The sequence below is a fragment of the Rana temporaria genome, chromosome 3, assembly GCF_905171775.1.
Source record: "Rana temporaria chromosome 3, aRanTem1.1, whole genome shotgun sequence".
In the NCBI taxonomy this organism is placed as follows: domain Eukaryota; kingdom Metazoa; phylum Chordata; class Amphibia; order Anura; family Ranidae; genus Rana; species Rana temporaria.
In genome coordinates this window covers 174,599,315-174,622,930 of record NC_053491.1, presented here as the reverse complement: position 1 = coordinate 174,622,930, position 23,616 = coordinate 174,599,315, and the positions used below count along the sequence as shown (strand labels likewise).

The 23,616-nt window shown below is 38.6% G+C and overlaps 1 protein-coding gene across 5 annotated transcripts in view; it reads right to left on the bottom strand.

Moving 5' to 3' along the window:
• Positions 1-23,616, bottom strand: part of PNPLA8 (patatin like phospholipase domain containing 8) — a 79,724-nt gene that overhangs the window by 13,408 nt on the left and 42,700 nt on the right. For all 5 annotated transcript variants that reach the window (XM_040343828.1, XM_040343829.1, XM_040343827.1 and 2 more), the window contains one exon: positions 19,258-19,452. In XM_040343828.1, the coding sequence (XP_040199762.1) occupies positions 19,258-19,452 (195 nt within the window). The remainder of the gene's footprint in view (positions 1-19,257; positions 19,453-23,616) is intronic.

Sequence of the window (23,616 nt, the reverse complement as noted above, 5' to 3'; positions counted from 1 at the left end):
AACTGCCAGTCCTCATCGGAAGTACAGGCAGAGTCTGCAGGAATCATGCATTGCAACGGCAAATCTGCTGATCGCAGGTGTAATGCTTTACAGGCTCCAGTATAATAAAAAAAATTCAATGAATAAACAATTTTGTACCTACAAAAAGGTGTGTATTTAAAAAAAAAGTGAACTTATCCTTTAGATCCCTTTCACACGGAATCGTTTTTACAGCGTTTTAGCGTTAAAAATAGCGCTATTAAAACGCTCATAAAACGCTCTCTCAATGGACCCTTTCACACGAGCCCTGCAAGCAGCATCTTTGGAGCAGCTTTTGGGCGCTGAAAAAAACGCTCCTAAAACACCCCTCTCCATTGAAATGAATTGAAAGCGCTGTAAAAACGTCTTACCCTTTCACACTGAGGCGTTGCACTGGCAGGGCGTTGAGAAAAGTCCTGCAAGCAGCATCTTTGGAGCAGCTTTTGGGCACTGAAAAAAACGCTCCAAAAAGGCCCCTCTCCATTGAAATGAATTGAAAGCGCTGTAAAAAACGCCTTTCCCTTTCACACTGAGGCACTGCAAAAACGCCCTAAAACGTTAGGGTCTTAGCGGTGCTTTACCAGCACATTGGGATTGCAGATGAGGCTTCCCTCGAATAACGCTCAAAAAACACTTGAAAAACGCCCCAGTGTGAAAGGGGCCTTAAAAAGGTGCCAGTGTCACCAAACAGATGTAAGCCAACAACACTGTTCATGACCGCAACCACACCAGTGCCAGTGTCACCAGACCAGTGCAACCAGTAACTGGGCAGCACAGTGGCTAAGTGGTTAGCACTTCTGTCTGGCCGCACTAGGGTCATTAGTTTAAATTCCAACCATGGCACTACCTGCACAGGGTTTCAATTTTCTCCCTGTTCCTGCATGCCCTTGACCTCCTCTGACGAGTTCCAGTGTCATCAGACCAGTGCATCCAGCAACCGTGTCCCTGATCACCGGCACACCAGTTACAGTGTCACCAAACTAGTTCAGCCAGCAACAGTGATCAAGATTGTCACAGCACCAATCCCAGTGTCACCAGACTAGTGCAGCCAGCCACTGTGCAACACACAGTGGCTAAGTGGTTAGAACTTCTGCCTGGCAGCACTGGGGTTGTCAGTTCAAATCTCAACCATGGCACCACCTGCATGGAGTGTGTATGTTCTCCCTATGCATGGGTTGGTTTCCTCCGGGTACTCCAGTTTCTCCCTCATTCCAAAGAGATGTTGATAGATGAATTGGGTCCTGTCAAAATTGTCCCTAGTATGTATATGTATGAATGTGAGTTAGGATGCAAGCTACTGATGTGAATTCAATATACAGTGTGTGTACATATATATATATATATATATATATATATATATATATATATATATATATATATATATATATATATATATATACACACACACACACACACACACACACACATATAGCGGTGTGTAAATTATCGGCACTATATAAGTAAATAATAAACAGTGTTCCTGATTGGTAGCACTACCAAACACGTGACCATCATCAACTAGAGCAGCCAGCAACAATGTTCCTGATCCCTAGTCACATCACGGTCACCAGAGCCAGTACAGCCATCAACAGTGTCCCTGATCCTTTGCCTGTTTATTGACCACATCTCTTCCCGCAGCCTAAACCACCTGCATGTCCCACCAACTTTATTCTGACAAGACACCAGTCCCAGCCATTCCCTGTGGACAGCTGCACTCCTGTAATGACAGGGACTCTTGTTCACCCCCCTGTATTCCTGGCCAGTGAACATAGCACTCCTGGGGGCAGCCACATGCCAGCAGGCTAGGATTACAGGGATGGGGACTGCTATAGGCGATGCTACACTAAGCCATAATCCTTTACCACTAATTTTTCATACAATGTTGCTTGATTTTTTTTGATACACAATAGATACAATGTCAGGTAAATAACTAGCCTAAACACTGAAAAAGTCACACACATGTGGTTACTATACACAGAAGAAGTAGTTTTTAAAGAGTAATTCAAATTATTCTAAAATTAAAAACTCTTACAAGTCTCACTGTGCCTCTTAAAAACTACCTTGGGAGGTTTACGCCCCAAAATGCATTCAGTATTGTTGGCACTGGTACTTCAGGAACTCCAAAAATGGGACAGATTGTTAGGAAATTCGACGCATCATTTATGTCCCTTGAAAGCCCAAAAAGGTGCCAATTGGATTTTGGGCCCCTCTATGCAGTTAGGCTGTATAAAAGTCTAAAATGTAGTATCCTTATTCTTAGGAAGAGTAGCTGAATGTGCTTTAGGGTGTAATTCTAAAGCCTCATACACACAAATCGGACTTCCATCGGACAAATCCGTGGAATTTTGTCCGAAGGGCATTGGCCAAGAACTTGTTCCGTATACAGATGGCAGAACTTTTTCAGCCAACATGCATGAAACTACGTTGTTTTTCAGCTCTTTAGCACCACCCTTTGGGCAACTACTGCCAATGTTGTCTGATGGTTAGCATTGGTTTTGGAGTATGCATGTTTGTACTTTGGATGTGTACACACGATCGTTTGTACACACGATCGGATAATCCGACAATTTGAGAGCATGACCTTCCAACATTTGTTGTCGGAAATTTCGACAACAATTGTCTGATGGAGCATACAGGTGGTCGGATTATACGATAAAACAACATCTTCAAAAGACTAAGCACACCTCAAATTAAAAATGTTGGGAGGGTCTACTTTGCAAAAATGTGGTAATTTTTTGGGTGTTTCTCCTGTCCTGGCACTCCGGGCCTCAAGAAATGATAATTATTTATCTATCTAGGAAGTGAAAAAGTCTCACACATGCATGTGGTGGTATCCCCATACATGGGAGGAGTAGAAGAACGTTTTGTAGTTTAATTGTAAAAGCATGCCTGTGCCGGAAGTGAGAATCAACTTAAAGTTACAAATTACAACTTTGAGGGGGGAGGAAGTTATTTACCTAATTTTCCAAAAATTTGTAGCAAAAAACTACACCGTAAAAAAAATATATATATCTCACCATGCATCTTATACTATATACACTAGGAGCACAGGTGTCAACCACAAGGCCCGCAGGCTGAATACGACCCTCCAGGTCATTTCATGTGGCCCTTGCACCTCTCCTGAAGCTGCAAGAGAGCTCCAGCCCTCCTCTGGTCCTACTCAAGACCATTAACTTTCTGCTTTCTAGCAATGCACCCAGCTTCTTCCCAGCAGCAGCATAAGGAAAGGGTGGTGCACTGTAATGTAAGGGAGAGTGGGGGACTCAACTTCTGATGGTGGGGTGGCTCTTGACATCTAATGGGAGGGGATGCACTGAGCATCTAATCTTACAGATACAACTGGCCCTTTTGAGGGCAATCATAATGCTGATGCGGCCCTCGATGGAATTGAGTTTGACACCCCTGCTCAGAGTGTCCACTTTCCACAAATGGGTCATTTTGACAGAGTTTATACAGCCCTAGCATTTCAGGACCTCAAGAAACAAGACGGGCAGTCTGAACATCAGGGTTTATAAATTCTCAAATATAAATATACCATAGCCTGTGACTCTATACCTTTCACAAAGACTAATAATGTACATGGGGGGGGGGGAGATCGGTAGAATAGAAGAGCCGTTTCCCATTCTCAACAATAAGGCTTCCTCAATCATTTACAATGAGACAAGGGATCGGACTACACTAGTAAACTTCTTTCTGCAGTGTTTATATGTCAGCAAAGCAGTCACTGGTTTTAATAAACCTATTTCTTATTTAATAGATAAATGTAACGATTTCAGAATGAACAAAAGACACATTTCTATGATAATTTTAATGTAAGCAGTCCATTTTCCTCCTCGTTGAATACTATTAGTCATCTGGGCTAATTTGTTATAGTTCATACTTTTCAAATCATGTGTGACAAGGAGTATTCTCCGTGCGGAAATATGGCACCCTTTTGATCCTCCCCCATAGACCAGGTCCCCGCTTTTTATTTCTTTTGAAGAGAACCTTGAGAGAGCATCATAAATTATTAACCAGTGACTCATGCTGAGAAGTATCATTTAACCACAGCAGTGATGGATACATAAGGGATGTTAAATTGGGCCAAGAAAAGAAAAAATATAAAAAAAAAATAAAAAAATCTTAACAAGCTGTTTATAGAAGTACCTGGAAACTAGAGGGATTCGGAAAATTAAATTATAGCTAATGGCTGGAATAAATAGGCCAACATTTATGTAACAAGCATGATGGCTTCTATTACCAATTTACCAAGCATCAAACGTTTGGAATCTCACAGCATGTGCTGTCTGAACAAAACTACAGAAATGTGATGGGCAAATGATATTTTGTAGATACGGTGAATGTTAAATATGCCACAGCTGTTAATGTGTTTGCGTTTTGAATTTAAAAACACATTATGTTAATAATCTCATTGTCACCAGCGACCAGAAAAACTAAAATCATGCTAAAAAACATATTTATTTTCAAAGATGCCAGCCTCTCAATGGGCACGTCTTACATCACATGGGTCAGAGGGCTTTTTAGCACAGAATGTATTTGTACACCCTCGCCGAATATTATGACTAGAAGGATACCGAGCAATCAATAATAAATAGCAAGAAGCTAACTGGAATGGTTTGTACATTAACTTGCCAAATAACCGAAAAGCTTCTCCAATAAATATGCTTGTAAATGGACAGTTGACAGGCTATAGAAAAATAAAGGAAATGTCTGCTAACTATCCTACATAAGCAGAGAGAGTTCATTACTGACTGATAATGATATTCTATGTCCATGTTATACGGAAGTAACTGAGCCAGAAAGTCAGCCATAATATAGAAGGCACACTGGCTGAAAGGCCTGGAAAACAAATGATTTAATTGACTGAATGGATAATCAATCATTTTGCAAAAAAGTGCATCCTATTTTGTGACAAATGTATACCTCTTGACCCAAAAATATGTTTTGTTATCTGGCTTCCACTCATATCTAGGTTTGTTTTTAATGTGGAACATTGGTGAAATAAAATGACATGCATGTAGTTTCCGATGTCCACCAATGCTTTAGGCTGGGTTCACACCGATGCCGGATGCGGCTCGCAGCAGGGGTCCGGTGCGTCCCTATTCTTTGTTTCAGAGACAACATTTTGGCCTGAAGTCAGCCCTTAAATACAGAGCCAAAGATGCACAGGATGTGTGAACTGACGCCACAAAAGAGGTCGTTATCCCAAGCAGGGGGAGGGGACGTTCCCCCTCCTCCCACCCCACTGTAATTGGCTTTGTTCAGGTCTCTGATCTAGTAACCTGGAAGTGATGTCATGACATCACTTATGGTTTACGGTAGACTTATAGGCGCAAAAAAATCAAAAACCAACAATATTCAAAACTGCCAAACTTGGCTTTTTGAATGCTTTTAAGTGCAGGAGGAGGAGTTTGGGGTCTTACAGACCCCAGATCCCTCAGTAAAGAGTACCTGTCACTGCCTATTACTGCCATTCCACGAGTGCGCAATTTTAAAGCATGACATGTTAGGTATCCAATTACTGGACGCAACATCATCTTTCACATTATACTTTTTTTTTTTTTTTAAATAAAGAAAATATATATATATATATATATATATATATATATATATATATATATATATATATATATAGTTCGGGGTTTGGGGTTTCCATGTCATTTCCAAGTAATTTTCTAGCAAAAAATATGGATTTTACTTGTAAGCAACAAATGTCAGAAAAAGGCTTAGGCATAAAAGGGGTTAAAATGCATTCAACAGCATATTATATATATATATATATATATATATATATATATATATATATATATATATATATATATTTTTTTTTAAACCAGAGAAGCAGCAATTTCTTCTCAGGTTGTTTGCAAGACCTTATTTGAAATATATAATTTTAAAATTTTAAATAGTAAAAATTTCAGCCACATCATAAATACTTTCCTAACATAAATCAGATAATACAAAATAGTAAAATGTGTCTTTTACATGCATCGGTGCACTGTGCTTTTGTTCTCCTTAGACGAGGATGATCCAGTTGAACACAATGTAATTAGCAGCAGAACGCAGTATGCATTGAGAGATATATGACTTGGCATATACAGCTGTAATATTTGGAAGCAAGGTCCTCTGACTCCATAGTAACCATTTTACATCAATGCCTGGCAAGACATGCTTTGCATTGCTAGTTACCCTCGCTGCTACTTTTTTTGTTAAAAATAGGAAAATTAAAGAAACAAAATTTTCTTCCTTACACTAAACATTTACTGTGTACCCATGAAAATTTCACATACATGTCTCTCCAAGTAAGGCATCAAAATCAGCATCTTTTAGTAGGTACCGATAGAAAAAAGTCATTATAATTTATTTTTTAGCATATACAGTAAAACTTTGTTTCAACTGTGCTGAAAATAAAAGGGTATACTTATGTAAGACTGAAGGGGCATGGTTGTCAACTAGTATGTGAGAATTCAGATTCTCCGAGCTCCCAATTCATCTTTCTATCCATGCATTTTTGGGGTTAGCATTCCCCAGTGTTATTATTTAATGAATATGCTGTAATAAAATGTATGTTTTTTTAAATATGCTGGTCTAAAGTCTTCTGTGGGGAAGTGTCAGCTCCATTAAAATCCTACACATTCTTATTTGTATTTTTTGTAAGGGCATGGCTGTCAACTAGCACGTGAGGATGCAGATTCTCCGAGATCCCAATTCATCTTTCTATCCAGCAGTATGTCCTATGATCTTTTGACACTGCGGATTCTATGGCCAACATAGAAACATTTCTGATCTTAAGAACTACCCTTTAGGCTTTGTGGACTCCCAGATGGAATTGAGGGAAATTAAATATTAAGGATCCCTGTTGTATTACATAGTAGCCTTATGCATCTGCAACCCCCCTCATCTAGAATCCTAAACTATAGCAAAAGATGAAAAAATATAAAAAGGTTGGAAAGGAGGAGAAGACTTTCAATAATAGCTGCATCTCAGTCTCCCAGACATGTTAAGCCCTGTACACACGATCGGTTTGTCTGATGAAAACAGACCGATGGACTATGGGTGTATGGGCTCCATCGGTGAAAAAAAATAGAACATGTTTTACATTTTTCCTGTGGATAAAAAAAAAATAGAAAAAAACGATCGTCTGTGTGGAAGTCCATCGGTCAAAAATCCACGCATGCTCGGAATGAAGTCGACGCATTCTCGGATCCACGCATGCTCGGAAGCATTGAACTTAATTTTTCTCAGCACATCGTAGTGTTTTACGTCACCGCATTTTGGCACGGTTGGATTTTTGACCGATGGTGTGTAGGCAAGACTGATGAAAGTCAGCTTCATTGGATTAGATTCCATCAGATATCCGATCGTGTGTACGAGGCTTTAGACAGTGAAGTGAAACCTTTATATATATATATACATACATACATACATACATACATACATACATACATACACACACACATACACACATACAGAGAAAGCTTTGAGACCTGGGTTTTGGTAAGTAGGCAATATGAAGAAAAGCTTGTTGTAGAGAGCATTAGTCAACTAAACATTCATTTATTTCCCAGTGTATGGAGTTATAAGCCCTATTGCAGAAGAAGAAATACTTTTTGCCAGTAGAGGTAAAATCCATGGTCATGATCGATATCCAACAGAGTGATAACAAATATTAATCTCTGTTAACTTCTCAGACTGAAGTCTCTACAAGACCACTTACTTGACACCTATGTCTTACCTGTCGCTAGTATCCCCTACTTTACAAGTCCAACGTAGTCTCTCATATATACACAAACACCAAATTCTACTATTCTGGCATCTTTATAGATAATATTGCATGTTTTCTGTTGGATTCAGCATAATAGCAGTATATGGAGTAGGTGTTTTTTTTTTGTTAGATTTGGCTCTAAACGAGTAACTAGAATAGTTATGGTACTCTAATCTCCGAGCATGAATTAGGGTCAACAGTTGTTACTGAACCCTTTTCTAGATCACAAGGCACCGACAGAGTTGTCCTCTTACTCCATAGGACACACCTTAGGATACTTTGTATAGGGAAATTAGAGGAATGTGCATCTCTGTAGGCTTACAATTTACTCATATCTAGGCTAATTTCATGTTTTATTCTCTAAATTATTGGTTGGGAGAGCAGTCTGTATTTAGGGTTAACAATGTTTTTTCCCCATTAGACCCTGAGGTGGTAACATTTATCTCTTTGTTGCCGCTTTAGGATTTCCTTTTTAATTTAAATACCCAACTGTGAATACCCATTTTTTTCCCCCAATAGGAAGTTAGAGCTGTCAAAATAGATCCTGACCAGAGATAAAAATCAGTAATTTAGTGCCGAGTTTTGAAATCCTCATAAATGGGCCTACAGATATATGCAACCTTAACAAGTCACTGTTGGATTTATAATCCTTGCAGAGATTATACAAGACGAACAGAAACGATTCCTATTTGTTCTGATGCCCAGAGTCATACATTCTGGGTTTCAGGGAGATATATTATTATAAAAAGACTCCATATATCCAATCATGGAAGCTGAATTCCCCTGGAAAACAGTTGCACCTCAACTAAATTACTGACTTTTGCCTGATCATTCAGACTATTCTCATGTTAACAGATGAAGCTAAAGGCAACTTTGCTTTGCATGATCTGGAGGTCATTGGTTTTACAATAATACCAAAGAAGACCTATCAGAAATATCTTGGGAAACCTGCCTGCACTCGTGTTTGGCGAATTCTGCCATAGGTTTATGCGTGGTTAAATTTGGCTGCAGAAGTGATTGAGCTTTACATGAGGATGACCACACTTACAGATATAGCCATTCACTTATGCTGGTGGCTGTACGCGGCATCCCTTACTCTAGAAGACTTGTCAGCATGTAAACGTCATGGGCATGAGGCCTAAAACATCCAGAAGGAGTTGTTCTTTTTACATTATCCTCACCTTCCCCCCCGTCTTATCAGTATAGACACCCATAAATAAACTGTAGCTATACATGTTTAAATAAAATGAATATTATCTTGTCTCTTTTGTATTACACTTAATTTACAGTATATGCTAGGCTTCACAAAAAGTATGGAGCCCATCTGACAAATACAATAAAGGCTCTCAAGCTGGAGTTAAAAAAAACACTGGTTTGTCAGGACTTGTACACAGAATCCCCATTTGGCTTGACAGACACATCTACTGTAAGGAGGTATATTTACTAAGAGCTTAAGCTATCACTGGAAAAAGCACAAGGTTTAGTAATAAACTAGTGTAGACAGATAAATACACTATACTACTTGCTTGGAACTTGTATTTCAGATGAACGCAAAGTGTTTCAGGTCAAGCTTTTTGTCAAGTGGCAATTAAGAGCATGTTCTGAAACATATAGGGCCAGATTCACAAAGGAGATACGACGGAGTATCTCAGATACTCCGTCGTATCTCTCAGAGTATCTATGCGACTGATTCATAGAATCAGTTACGCATAGATAGCCCTAAGATCCGACAGGTGTAATTGTTTTACACTGTCGGATCTTAGGATGCAGTACCGCGGCCGCCGCTGGGGGGGGGGTTCGCGTCGTAAACCAGCGTTGGGTATGCAAATTAGTAGTTACGGCGATCCACAACGTTTTTTCGCGTCCGCTACGTCGCTGCTAGTCTAGTTTCCCGTCGCAAATTTAGTCGTCGTTTTGGGTGCCCTAACTTTACACAGCACACGTATGTGCTGTATAAAGTATGGCCGTCGTTCCCGCGTCGAAATTTTAAAAAATTCACGTTGTTTGCGCAAGACGTCCGGGAATACGGAAGTACGCTACGCACGTCGCCGTTCGAAAAAATGACGTCACTTCGCGCAAAAGCACGGCGGGAATTTCGAAACGGAGCATGCGCAGTAGGTTCGGCGCGGGAGCGCGCCTAATTTAAATGGCACACGCCCCTTTAAATTACGCGGGCTTACGCCGGAGGCCGCCAGCGTAGGTTTTCATTGCAAGTGCTTTGTGAATCAGGCACTTGCGATGAAAACTTGCGGCGGTGTAACGTATCTACGATACGTTACGCTGCCGCACTTCTACGTGAATCTGGCCCCTAGTGTACATTACATTACAAAAACAAAACAAAAAAATAAATAAAAAAAAGTTGAGCCCTTTTTCGATATTGGTATACTGCATAAGTCGAGGTGATCTGGCATCAGTGAACAGGCGCACACGATCGGTTTTCCCAACGGACTTTTTACCGCCGGGAAAGCCAAGAACCTGCGACAGCTTTTACCCCCTACACACGGCCGGTTTTCCTGGCAGGAAAACTGCCATAAGAGCTTTGGCAATCCCAGCCGTGTGTATGCTCCACTGCAGGCTTTCCCCATAGGGAAACTGCAGAGAAAAATACCGCCCGGAATCCCAGCAGGAAAATAGAAGACATGCTCTAATTTTTCTTGCCAGGAAAACTGCCATGGAGAATACACACGGCCAGTTTTCCTGGCCAAAAGCTGTCCTGGCAGTTTTCCTGCCAGGAAAACTGATCCTGTGTACGAGGCATCATACCTAAATACTGGTGATTTTCAGCATGGTAATTGTATCTTAAAATGGCTTCAAATTTTGCAATTTTCTATGACATTTAGATATTAGTCTATTAAAAATAAACTAGAAAATGCATTCCCTGAGGAAAATGCGAGTGGGAATGCTGAATTGCTGAGCCCGCACCAAAGCCATTCACCATAACCACGACACTATCTTTAGGACACACAGCTCCTTTCTCTATCTGCAAAGTAGAGAGTATGCTGACTTCCTGGTCGCCCCTCCCCCTCAGGAGGTTCCCCCCTCCCCCCCAGGTCAGTGAGGAGGAATATTGCACTGAGGTAAGGAAAGCTATTTATGGAAAGAAATTCCATTACAAACGCCTTTTAATTCACAGACCAATACATTAATTACGCCTCCAAACAAAACGTAATAAATCCACAACCGTACATGCGATCGATACAGCGACTTCACCGTTTGAAAGACACGGCCCTTGTGAACGCATCGATATGAAATTTATGTTGATAAACTTAAAATTGTGGCCATGCCAGCGATTTAGAAAAGAGCGTCTTTGTGTGTTTTGCAGGAAAATTTTTAAAATTTTTAACATGACGGTCAATGAGAGTGGTTTTGTCGCTCTTGTCCTTTAGAAGCTCCTGGAACTAAAACTAAAATACGTATCACAAAACTGATCACATTGCCTGAAACCAGACAAGCATACCTACGTTTTGATATATAAATTGTGTATGACAAGTAGATCTTGTGGGCGTGAGAGCAATTTGTTCGCCCTTTTTTTAAAGATAATATTTTTTTGTGGATGATCTCCACTCTAAAGGTCACATGACACACTCTAAACCTGCTCCATAGGATTACATTATAACCGATAAAATATCACTAAACGTAAATTGCGTTTTCACAAAAACCGTAAAAGATATCAATCTAAAAAGTCATGTTTGGATAGCTGAATATTTTGTGACCGCTTTAAAGTTTGTTTGGTGTCTGTAAGTGAAAGTATGAAGGAGCTGAAACTTTTGGCAGAACGTGTGTTTTGAAGCGGTAAAAAGCATGTTCTCATTGACTTCAATGTTAAAAAAAAGTGTCTAAAAGCTTAATATTTTAAAAAGTATAAATAGTACAAAAAAACTTGAAGAAGTCCCATCGTTAGCTGAACGAGACGAACATTTTAATAGTTGAATGGTCTCAATAGCTCAAAGTATGCAGAAGTTACGCAGAGCCAAAAAACGTACGGAATAAAGGATAAGAATAAAAAGAATAACTAGAAAATGCATTCCCTGAGGAAAATGCGAGTGGGAATGCTGAATTGCTGAGCCCGCACCAAAGCCATTCACCATAACCACTACACTATCTTTAGGACACACAGCTCCTTTCTCTATCTGCAAAGTAGAGAGTATGCTGACTTCCTGGTCGCCCCTCCCCCCTCAAGAGGTTTCCCCTCCCCCAGGTCAGTGAGGAGGAATATTGCACTGAGGTAGAAAGCTATTTATGGAAAGAAATTCCATTACAAACGCCTTTTAATTCACAGACCAATACATTAATTACGCCTCCAAACAAAACGTAATAAATCCACAACCGTACATGCGATCGATACAGCGACTTCACCGTTTGAAAGACACGGCCCTTGTGAACGCATTGATATGAAATTTATGTTGATAAACTTAAAATTGTGGCCATGCCAGCGATTTAGAAAAGAGCGTCTTTGTGTGTTTTGCAGGAAAATTTTAAATTTTTTTAACATGGACGGTCAATGAGAGTGGTTTTGTCGCTCTTGTCCTTTAGAAGCTCCTGGAACTAAAACTAAAATACGTATCACAAAACTGATCACATTGCCTGAAACCAGACAAGCATACCTACGTTTTGATATATAAATTGTGTATGACAAGTAGATCTTGTGGGCGTGAGAGCAATTTGTTCGCCCTTTTTTTAAAGATAATTTTTGTTTTCAAAGATCTCCACTCTAAAGGTCACATGACACACTCTAAATCCCTTCCATAGGGTTACATTATAACCGATTCCATTTTCTGAAAAAATCGCTAAACGTAAATTGCGTTTTCACAAAAACCGTAAAAGATATCAATCTGAAAAGTCATGTTTGGATAGCTGAATATTTTGTGACCGCTTTAAAGTTTGTTTGGTGTCTGTAAGTGAAAGTATGAAGGAGCTGAAACTTTTGGCAGAACGTGTGTTTTGAAGCAGGAAAAAGGATGTTCTCATTGACTTCAATGTTAAAAAAAAGTGTCTAAAAGCTTAATATTTTAAAAAGTATAAATAGTACAAAAAAACTTGAAGAAGTCCCATCGTTAGCTGAATGAGACGAACATTTTAAAAGTTAAATGGTCTCAATAGCTGAAAGTATGCAGAAGTTACGCAGAGCCAAAAAACGTACGGAATAAAATTAAAACTAGAAAATGCATTCCCTGAGGAAAATGCGAGTGGGAATGCTGAATTGCTGAGCCCGCACCAAAGCCATTCACCATAACCACTACACTATCTTTAGGACACACAGCTCCTTTCTCTATCTGCAAAGTAGAGAGTATGCTGACTTCCTGGTCGCCCCTCCCCCCTCAAGAGGTTTCCCCTCCCCCCAGGTCAGTGAGGAGGAATATTGCACTGAGGTAGAAAGCTATTTATGGAAAGAAATTCCATTACAAACGCCTTTTAATTCACAGACCAATACATTAATTACGCCTCCAAACAAAACGTAATAAATCCACAACCGTACATGCGATCGATACAGCGACTTCACCGTTTGAAAGACACGGCCCTTGTGAACGCATCGATATGAAATTTATGTTGATAAACTTAAAATTGTGGCCATGCCAGCGATTTAGAAAAGAGCGTCTTTGTGTGTTTTGCAGGAAAATTTTTAAAATTTTTAACATGGACGGTCAATGAGAGTGGTTTTGTCACTCTTGTCCTTTAGAAGCTCCTGGAACTAAAACTAAAATACGTATCACAAAACTGATCACATTGCCTGAAACCAGACAAGCATACCTACGTTTTGATATATAAATTGTGTATGACAAGTAGATCTTGTGGGCGTGAGAGCAATTTGTTCGCCCTTTTTTTAAAGATAATTTTTGTTTTCAAAGATCTCCACTCTAAAGGTCACATGACACACTCTAAACCTGCTCCATAGGATTACATTATAACCGATAAAAAAATCACTAAACGTAAATTGCGTTTTCACAAAAACTGTAAAAGATATCAATCTGAAAAGTCATGTTTGGATAGCTGAATATTTTGTGACCGCTTTAAAGTTTGTTTGGTGTCTGTAAGTGAAAGTATGAAGGAGCTGAAACTTTTGGCAGAACGTGTGTTTTGAAGCAGGAAAAAGGATGTTCTCATTGACTTCAATGTTAAAAAAAAGTGTCTAAAAGCTTAATATTTTAAAAAGTATAAATAGTACAAAAAAACTTGAAGAAGTCCCATCGTTAGCTGAATGAGACGAACATTTTAAAAGTTAAATGGTCTCAATAGCTCAAAGTATGCAGAAGTTACGCAGAGCCAAAAAACGTACGGAATAAAATTAAAATTAAAATTAAGAAGAATAATAAAAAACGAATATCAATACTGGGAATGCTTATTAAAGCATTCCCACTAATTAAGAAGAAGAACTAGAAAATGCATTCCCTGAGGAAAATGCGAGTGGGAATGCTGAATTGCTGAGCCCGCGCCAAAGCCATTCACCATAACCACTACACTATCTTTAGGACACACAGCTCCTTTCTCTATCTGCAAAGTAGAGAGTATGCTGACTTCCTGGTCGCCCCTCCCCCCTCAAGAGGTTTCCCCTCCCCCCAGGTCAGTGAGGAGGAATATTGCACTGAGGTAGAAAGCTATTTATGGAAAGAAATTCCATTACAAACGCCTTTTAATTCACAGACCAATACATGAATTACGCCTCCAAACAAAACGTAATAAATCCACAACCGTACATGCGATCGATACAGCGACTTCACCGTTTGAAAGACACGGCCCTTGTGAACGCATCGATATGAAATTTATGTTGATAAACTTAAAAATGTGGCCATGTCAGCGATTTAGAAAAGAGCGTCTTTGTGTGTTTTGCAGAAACATTTTTTAGACTTTTTAACATGTCTCTTGTCCTTTAGAAGCTCCTGGAACTAAAACTAAAATACATATCACAAAACTGATCACATTGCCTGAAACCAGACAAGCATACCTACGTTTTGATATATAAATTGTGTATGACAAGTAGATCTTGTGGGCGTGAGAGCAATTTGTTCCCCCTTTTTTTAAAGATAATATTTTTTGTGGATGATCTGCACTCTAAAGGTCACATGACACACTCTAAACCTGCTCCATAGGATTACATTATAACCGATAAAATATCACTAAACGTAAATTGCGTTTTCACAAAAACCGTAAAAGATATCAATCTAAAAAGTCATGTTTGGATAGCTGAATATTTTGTGACCGCTTTAAAGTTTGTTTGGTGTCTGTAAGTGAAAGTATGAAGGAGCTGAAACTTTTGGCAGAACGTGTGTTTTGAAGCGGTAAAAAGCATGTTCTCATTGACTTCAATGTTAAAAAAAAGTGTCTAAAAGCTTAATATTTTAAAAAGTATAAATAGTACAAAAAAACTTGAAGAAGTCCCATCGTTAGCTGAACGAGACGAACATTTTAATAGTTGAATGGTCTCAATAGCTCAAAGTATGCAGAAGTTACGCAGAGCCAAAAAACGTACGGAATAAAATTAAGAAGAAGAATAATAAAAAACGAATATCAATACTGGGAATGCTTATTAAAGCATTCCCACTAATTAAAATTAAGAAGAAGAATAATAAAAAACGAATATCAATACTGGGAATGCTTATTAAAGCATTCCCACTAATAACTAGAAAATGCATTCCCTGAGGAAAATGCGAGTGGGAATGCTGAATAGCTGAGCCCCCACCAAAGCCATTCACCATAACCACTACACTATCTTTAGGACACACAGCTCCTTTCTCTATCTGCAAAGTAGAGAGTATGCTGACTTCCTGGTCGCCCCTCCCCCCTCAAGAGGTTTCCCCTCCCCCCAGGTCAGTGAGGAGGAATATTGCACTGAGGTAGAAAGCTATTTATGGAAAGAAATACCATTACAAACGCCTTTTAATTCACAGACCAATACATTAATTACGCCTCCAAACAAAACGTAATAAATCCACAACCGTACATGCGATCGATACAGCGACTTCACCGTTTGAAAGACGCGGCCCTTGTGAACGCATCGATATGAAATTTATGTTGATAAACTTAAAATTGTGGCCATGCCAGCGATTTAGAAAAGAGCGTCTTTGTGTGTTTTGCAGGAAAATTTTTAAAATTTTTAACATGGACGGTCAATGAGAGTGGTTTTGTCGCTCTTGTCCTTTAGAAGCTCCTGGAACTAAAACTAAAATACGTATCACAAAACTGATCACATTGCCTGAAACCAGACAAGCATACCTACGTTTTGATATATAAATTGTGTATGACAAGTAGATCTTGTGGGCGTGAGAGCAATTTGTTCGCCCTTTTTTTAAAGATAATTTTTGTTTTCAAAGATCTCCACTGTAAAGGTCACATGACACACTCTAAATCCCTTCCATAGGGTTACATTATAACCGATTCCATTTTCTGAAAAAATCGCTAAACGTAAATTGCGTTTTCACAAAAACCGTAAAAGATATCAATCTGAAAAGTCATGTTTGGATAGCTGAATATTTTGTGACCGCTTTAAAGTTTGTTTGGTGTCTGTAAGTGAAAGTATGAAGGAGCTGAAACTTTTGGCAGAACGTGTGTTTTGAAGCAGGAAAAAGGATGTTCTCATTGACTTCAATGTTAAAAAAAAGTGTCTAAAAGCTTAATATTTTAAAAAGTATAAATAGTACAAAAAAACTTGAAGAAGTCCCATCGTTAGCTGAACGAGATGAACATTTTAAAAGTTGAATGGTCTCAATAGCTCAAAGTATGCAGAAGTTACGCAGAGCCAAAAAACGTACGGAATAATAAAATTAAAATTAAGAAGAAGAATAATAAAAAACGAATATCAATACTGGGAATGCTTATTAAAGCATTCCCACTAATAATAAAAAACGAATATCAATACTGGGAATGCTTATTAAAGCATTCCCACTAATTAAGAAGAAGAATAATAAAAAACGAATATCAATACTGGGAATGCTTATTAAAGCATTCCCACTAATAATAAAAAACGAATATCAATACTGGGAATGCTTATTAAAGCATTCCCACTAATAATAAAAAACGAATATCAATACTGGGAATGCTTATTAAAGCATTCCCACTAATAAACGTAAATAAAAAGCATGATATAGGATTTCCTAAATAAAACTGAATTAATGTTAATATAAATAATATTTAGAACTTATATTTATAAAGGAACGAGTTAAAATTTTGCGAGACAAATCTTTGTTCCTATAAAATTTTGGAATGCAGAGCAAACAAAATGGCAAGAATTCCAAACGAAGCTCTGTACGTTACCAAGCAGTTATCTTTCATTTGGCCCTACATTTTATTTTCACATAAAAGTTTATCAGCCTTATTCAATAGGGCACAGAAGGCAACACACAGCAACCAAATACCAATCACCTTGTATTATTCTGACAGCTCTAGACTTTATTTACTTCACCAATGTTTTATTAAAAGGATAAGTTCACCTTTTACAAAAAAAAAAAAATATATTATATTTATATATATATATATATATATATATATATATATATATATATATATATATATATATATATATATATATATATATATATATATTTATATTATACACACACACACACACACACACACACACACACATATACATATATATATATATATATATATATATATATATATATATATATATATATATATATATATATATATATATATATATACATATATATATATTATATATATATATATATATATATATATATATATATACACACATACACACATACATACACACACACACACAGGTGAAACTCGAGAAATTTGAATATCGTGCAAAAGTTCATTTATTTGACTACTGCAACTTAAGATGTGAAACTAATATATGAGATAGTTCAAGTCATGATTTGTAATAATTGTGATGATTATGGCTTACAGCTCATGAAAACCCCAAATCCACAATCTCAGAAAATTAGAATATTACATGCAATGAATAAAACAAGGATTGTACATAGAACAATATCGGACCTCTGAAAAGTAGAAGCATGCATATGTACTCAGTACTTAGTTTGGGCCCCTTTTGCAGCAATTACTGCTTCAATGTGGTGTGGCATGGAAGCTATCAGCCTGTGGCACTGCTGAGGTGTTATGGAAGACCAGGATGCTTCAATAACAGGCTTCAGCTCTTCTGCATTGTTCAGTCTCATGTCTGTCATCTTTCTATTGGCAATGCCCCATAGATTCTCTATAGGGTTCAGTTCAGACGAGTTTGCTGGCCAATCAAGCACAGTAATCCCATGGTCATTGAACCAGTTTTGGTGCTTTTGGCAGTGTGGGCAGGTGCCAAGTCCTGCTGAAAAATTAAGTCAGCATCCCCATAGAGCTATCTGCAGAAGGAAGAATGAAGTGCTCCAAAATCTCCTGGTAGACGGCTGTGTTGGTCCACTGTGCTTCATTAAGTCCAGGGTCAACACCAGCAGATGACATGGCTCCCCAAATCAACACAGACTGTGGAAACTTCACACTGCACTCCAGCCTCAGGTGGTGGTGGCTCTTGATGCACTGACTCCAGCCTCAGCCCACTCCTTGTGAACGTCCCCAAACACTTTTGAATGGCCTTTTCCTGATAATCCTCTCCAGGCTGTGGTCATCCCTGCGGCTTGTGCACCTTTTTCTTCCACACTTTTCCCTTCCACATAACTTTCTATTAATGTGCTTTGATACAGCACTTTGGGAACATCCAACTTCTTTTGCAATTATCTTTTGTGGCTTTCTCTCCTTATGGAGGGTGTCAACGATGGTTTTCTGCACAACTTGTCAGGTCAACAGTCTTTCCCATGATTGTGATTCCTACTGAACCAGACTGAGAGACCATTTAAAGGCTAAATTAGCTGATTAGAGTGGGACACCTTGAGCCTAGAATATTGCACCTTTTCACAATATTCTAATTTTCTGAGATTGTGGAGTTGGGGTTTTTATGAGCTGTAAGCCATAATCATCACAATTATGACAAATCACGGGCGTGTGTGACTATATATATATATAAAACTTTTTTTTTTTTTTTTACACTGGAGCCTGTAAAGCATTGCACCCACCATCAGCAGAAACCATACCATGCTTGTATGTCTGCGATAAATAAACAGGGCTGTTCTCATGGGCAATAATGGTTGTGATGCACTAAAGAAAACTATGTGGTGTCGTATGAAGCAGCTCTTTTTTTGGGAACTCAAGCAAGTGAAGCCACAGGGCACAATATTCTGTTTCTCAGTAATGTCTTTTATTAGTGTCAGGGCTCTTAAGCTGCAGTGACATCATTCCAATTCAGATTTCTCTTTTATTGGATTGGGTCAATCATAGACTTGGGAGAAATAAAAATGCACCAGGGCTGTGTCTGACAAGATTATCAAACAACCTACGGGCACAAAGCTGTTTTCAGTAAGTTTCACACACACACAGACCTCTGCGACACAGTGGAAAGAACATCTTATGGTACGATTTACAAACAGAACACAATACATAACCTGGATGGAAGTCACACTGACCTGATGCAGATCATTTCCAAGTACATACTCCTGGAAGTACCCAGGTGCTGCTGAAGATGCTCTGATAGCTTGCCACAGATTATATTGACACCCTCCTAAATAATGCGATTTAACACCCGGAAAATGATTGTAATTTCTGAACACAAATGCTTTTGGAGGTATTCCTGTATTAACGATGGTGCTCACAGCAGCAACCTATAAACAGAGAAAGACAATAGGTATTATAACAAAAAAACTCTACAGAAGCTATAGGTCTATTGAATAAAACAAATGTGTTCAAATTTCTGCTTTGCTTTTAAAAGCAGGCTTCTCAAAATGTCACAAATTAACAGCTTAATTAACTAAATTGGCAAAATTTGGGCTTGTAAATCAGTAGTGGTCCAGTTTGATAAAAATTAGTAAATACGTAGGAAATATTATTTCTAAAATGGATTGTGCCACGGTCAGTGCACTTTATTATTAGGCAGTACAAGATAGATTTCTCCGTTTACACCAATATTTGAATTGCAATGTACAGAAATGTGGTGATCACAGGCTGGTAGAATTAGCTGCAGGGCACTTGACAGCCAGGTGTTTAATATTAACTGCAACACGTCATACCTAGTTTCTGTTGACGTACAATGCCTAGAAGTAAAGCCAGTGGACAACAGATGGAAAATTAGATGCTTTTTTTTTTTTTAACCATGTGTCCTTAAACGAGGTCAAACTCACTGTATTACTGTACAGAGATTTGAAAATGCACAATTAAAACGTATCTAAACCCAAAAATATAACAACAAATTGAAGCTTACCAGTCCCTACATGCGATGGCTGTGTTAGTTATCTTTATCTCTTTATTTAAACTTGATGTTCCTGCAAATAGCACACTTTCTGCCCCTTCATGTTTACACTTTTTCCAAATTGTACCTATAGGACAGCCATGGTTGAACTTGTCACACAGGCCTAATTTGGAACATGTCTTCCTTTGTTCATCCCCATTACATGGTGGATTGATGGGACTAGTAGTTTACACAATAAAAGATAAGGTTCACTGAGCTTTCTTAAAAGCCGACAAAAACGAAAAAGAAAAACGCTTTGGATGCTTTTCCAGAATTCAATCAAAATACAAGAAAGGCAAAAAAGGCAGAAAAAAAATAAAATAACGTATTCTAACATGGAAATTTAACTTTATTAGCAGATAACTCCCTTGGGATAACATTCTTTAACCCCATAAGCATGCAAAAACATTTAAAAAAGGAGGACAAAACAACATTAGTCACATACCACTTTGTCGCTAAAATTAGGTAAACTCTGTATACAGCCGCCTCCATCTATATCACAAAATTATAAATACAGAAAATGGCGTTTTTTTGCCAAAGCGCCTGAACTAAACTCAATGTAAATAGCAAGCTTCTTGCATTGGGGGCCCCTGACAGGAGGGAGGAGCTAGGAGGGCTGGTGTGGGACCTGAGAAGAGGAGGGTCGGGGGTTTGCTCTATGCAAAACCATTACACGGAGCAGGTAAAAAGAACATGTTTATTATTTTAAGCTTTACAAATCACTTTAACCATGAGTTTTTGTTTACATCTTGGGAGCTTATATTCTCAAATAATAAATGCATCTCAGCTAGGTTTTATAAAAGCTTAGTAAAGCTATACAATTAGTTTATTCTTTATGAATACTACAAATGGTCCATTTTCTCTAAATTATATCTAAAAGCATTTTTTTTTTTTGGGGGGGGGGGGGATACAATGTAGACATTGTTAAAAGGTTTTCTTTGCTTTCCGTTTCCCTGCTGAAAAAGGTTCACTCTCTCTACTTGTGCCAATGACTAGTAATGAGCTATGGTTTGGCCAAAACCCATGGGTAACTGTCACACGATAGCAAGCTGCCAGCCCAATCAGCTGCAGCTAGGAAATTTCCCACAATGCAATCTCACATTACAAAAGGGAGGGGTATGCTGGTGCCATCAGTGACCTAATATGTCCACAAGGCCATATTAGTATAATAATGTCACCAGCATACCACCCCCCCCCCCCCTTGGTATTGCAAGACTGTGGGATGGGGGAATTCCTTATCTGCAGCTGATTGCACCAGCAGCCTGCTAGTCCAGTAGAGAGACCCTGTCAAATTGTTCTTCAGCCACATGTGTTTGCCAAGTGTAATCTCCCCCCCAAAAAAAACGATTTTGTGTAGGGCCGCTGGTTGTATACCCCTACCTTAGCGCATCACCACTGATGGCCATTTTTACTGGAACTAGAAATAAATGGGAAATTCAAATTTGTGTTGTCACCAGAACAGGAGGTTGGCAATTACGCTGGTGCTCTGCTCTGGTGACAACTGTGTAAGAGGGGGGATTTTCTTTTATTCTCTGTTGAAACTTCCAATACAGGAAGTGAATCAATCCTTCCTAATGGGATGCAGAACACATAAAAATTATAGTTTTATCCCCTTATGTCTCTTTCCTAAATTAACCACTTGGGATCCGCGCTATGGACAAAAGACGTCCACAGCGCGGCTCTCAAGTGCCGGGTGGACGTCCCTGGACGTCCTGTTGTTGTTCCCCGTGCGCGCCGCTGGGGGCGCGCAGCGGGGAAACAACGTGCCCGGCGCATCGCTCCACGTGCTGTCAGGGAGAGAGGAGACAGATCGGTGTCCCTTTACATAGGGACACAGCATCGGTCACCTCCCCCAGTCAGTCCCCTCCCCCCACACAGTAAGAACACACCCAGGGAATACATTTAAACTCCTTCCTCACCCCCTAGTGTTAACCCCTTCACTGCCAGTCACATTTATACAGTAATTAGTGCATTTTTATAGCACTGATCGCTTTATAAATGTGAATGGTCGCAAAATTGTGTCAAAAGTGTTCGATACGTCCTCCGCAATATCGCAGGCCTGACAAAAAAAAAATAAAAATCGCAAATCGCCGCCATTACTAGAAAAAAAAAAATCATAAATCTATCCCCTATTTTGTAGGCGCTATAACTTTTGCGCAAACCGATCAATATACGCTTATTGCGATTTATTTTTAACAAAAATATGTAGAAGAATACGTATCGGCCTAAACCGAGGAAAATTTTTTTTTCTTTTTTAAAAATGGGATATTATTATAACAAAAAGTAAAAAATAGTGTTTTGTTTTCCCCAAATTTTCTGTCTTTTTTTGTTTATAGCGCAAAAAATAAAAAATCTCAGAGGTGATCAAATTCCACCAAAAGAAAGCTCTATTTGTGGGGAAAAAAATGATAAAAATATAATTTGGGTACAGTGTTGTATGACCGCGCAACTGTCATTCAAAATGCGTCAGCGCTGAAAGCTGAAAATTGGTCTGGGCACGAAGGGGGTTTAAGTGCCCAGTAATGAAGTGGTTAAGGCAATACTAAGGCTTTAAATACTTAAGGTGCTGGTAATTTATAGAACTTTTGCTTCCATGTACAATTTGTATTTCTGAGTGTACATGGGGACAGCCATATTTGGTCCTTTCATATACAAGCTCTGCTACCCTTTCATGCCTTGTTTTTACTGCCTGGCTCATTGCATGTTAACAAGACAAGATATGCCCAAATGAAAAAACATCAGGTCCCCATCAGTCTCTAAGGACACAATGACTTGGAACACTCACAATGCTTCTGGCAGCCAGGGACCATGTGATCTTTTCGTCAAAGCTTTAGGTCATATAAAACGAACAAAGGAGAAGCATTTTATTTCATGGCAATTTTCCACTAAAAATAATAATGTGATTTAAAGATGCCGACATGTCCTTTTGATTCCTTGAAAGCATGAACTTTAATCATAGATGCACTTAAGTAAATGACAGGTTGTTCACACTGCTGAGCATTTCCACCAACTGTATACAAAGACTCGGAAATGGAAATTCACGTAATAAATCCAACATTTCCTGTTGGAATGCTCCACTCAATATGGGATCTTCTGGAAAACAGTAGCAAGACTCATCAAGAACTTATTTTTTTTCCCAGTGGTAAACACACTATGGCTGACATTCAGAAAAACAGCATGTCTGGTGCCTCCGTCAATCGAATTACTATTTTGCAATGCAACATTTTATAAAGTGGCCTTTGTATTTTACAGAATCCTAGCAGCATTACATCAGCACTTGATAAAGCAGAACATAGCAGTGAATAAACTCCCCAGCCCACAGTTGTATTATGCTAACTGAATAATTGATCCACTTAAGGGTAAGTGATGCTTTTCAAAGCTGAAAAACAACCTTCTTTCACAAAATGCCTTTTTCTGAAGAAAACGTTAGCAGAAATCCCCAGTTTTTATATTCTTATGAATGACTAGAAAGAGTAAAATCATAGGACACGATTCTGAGTTCCTGTGTTTTCTGGCAAGACATGTAACATGTTTGTTATAT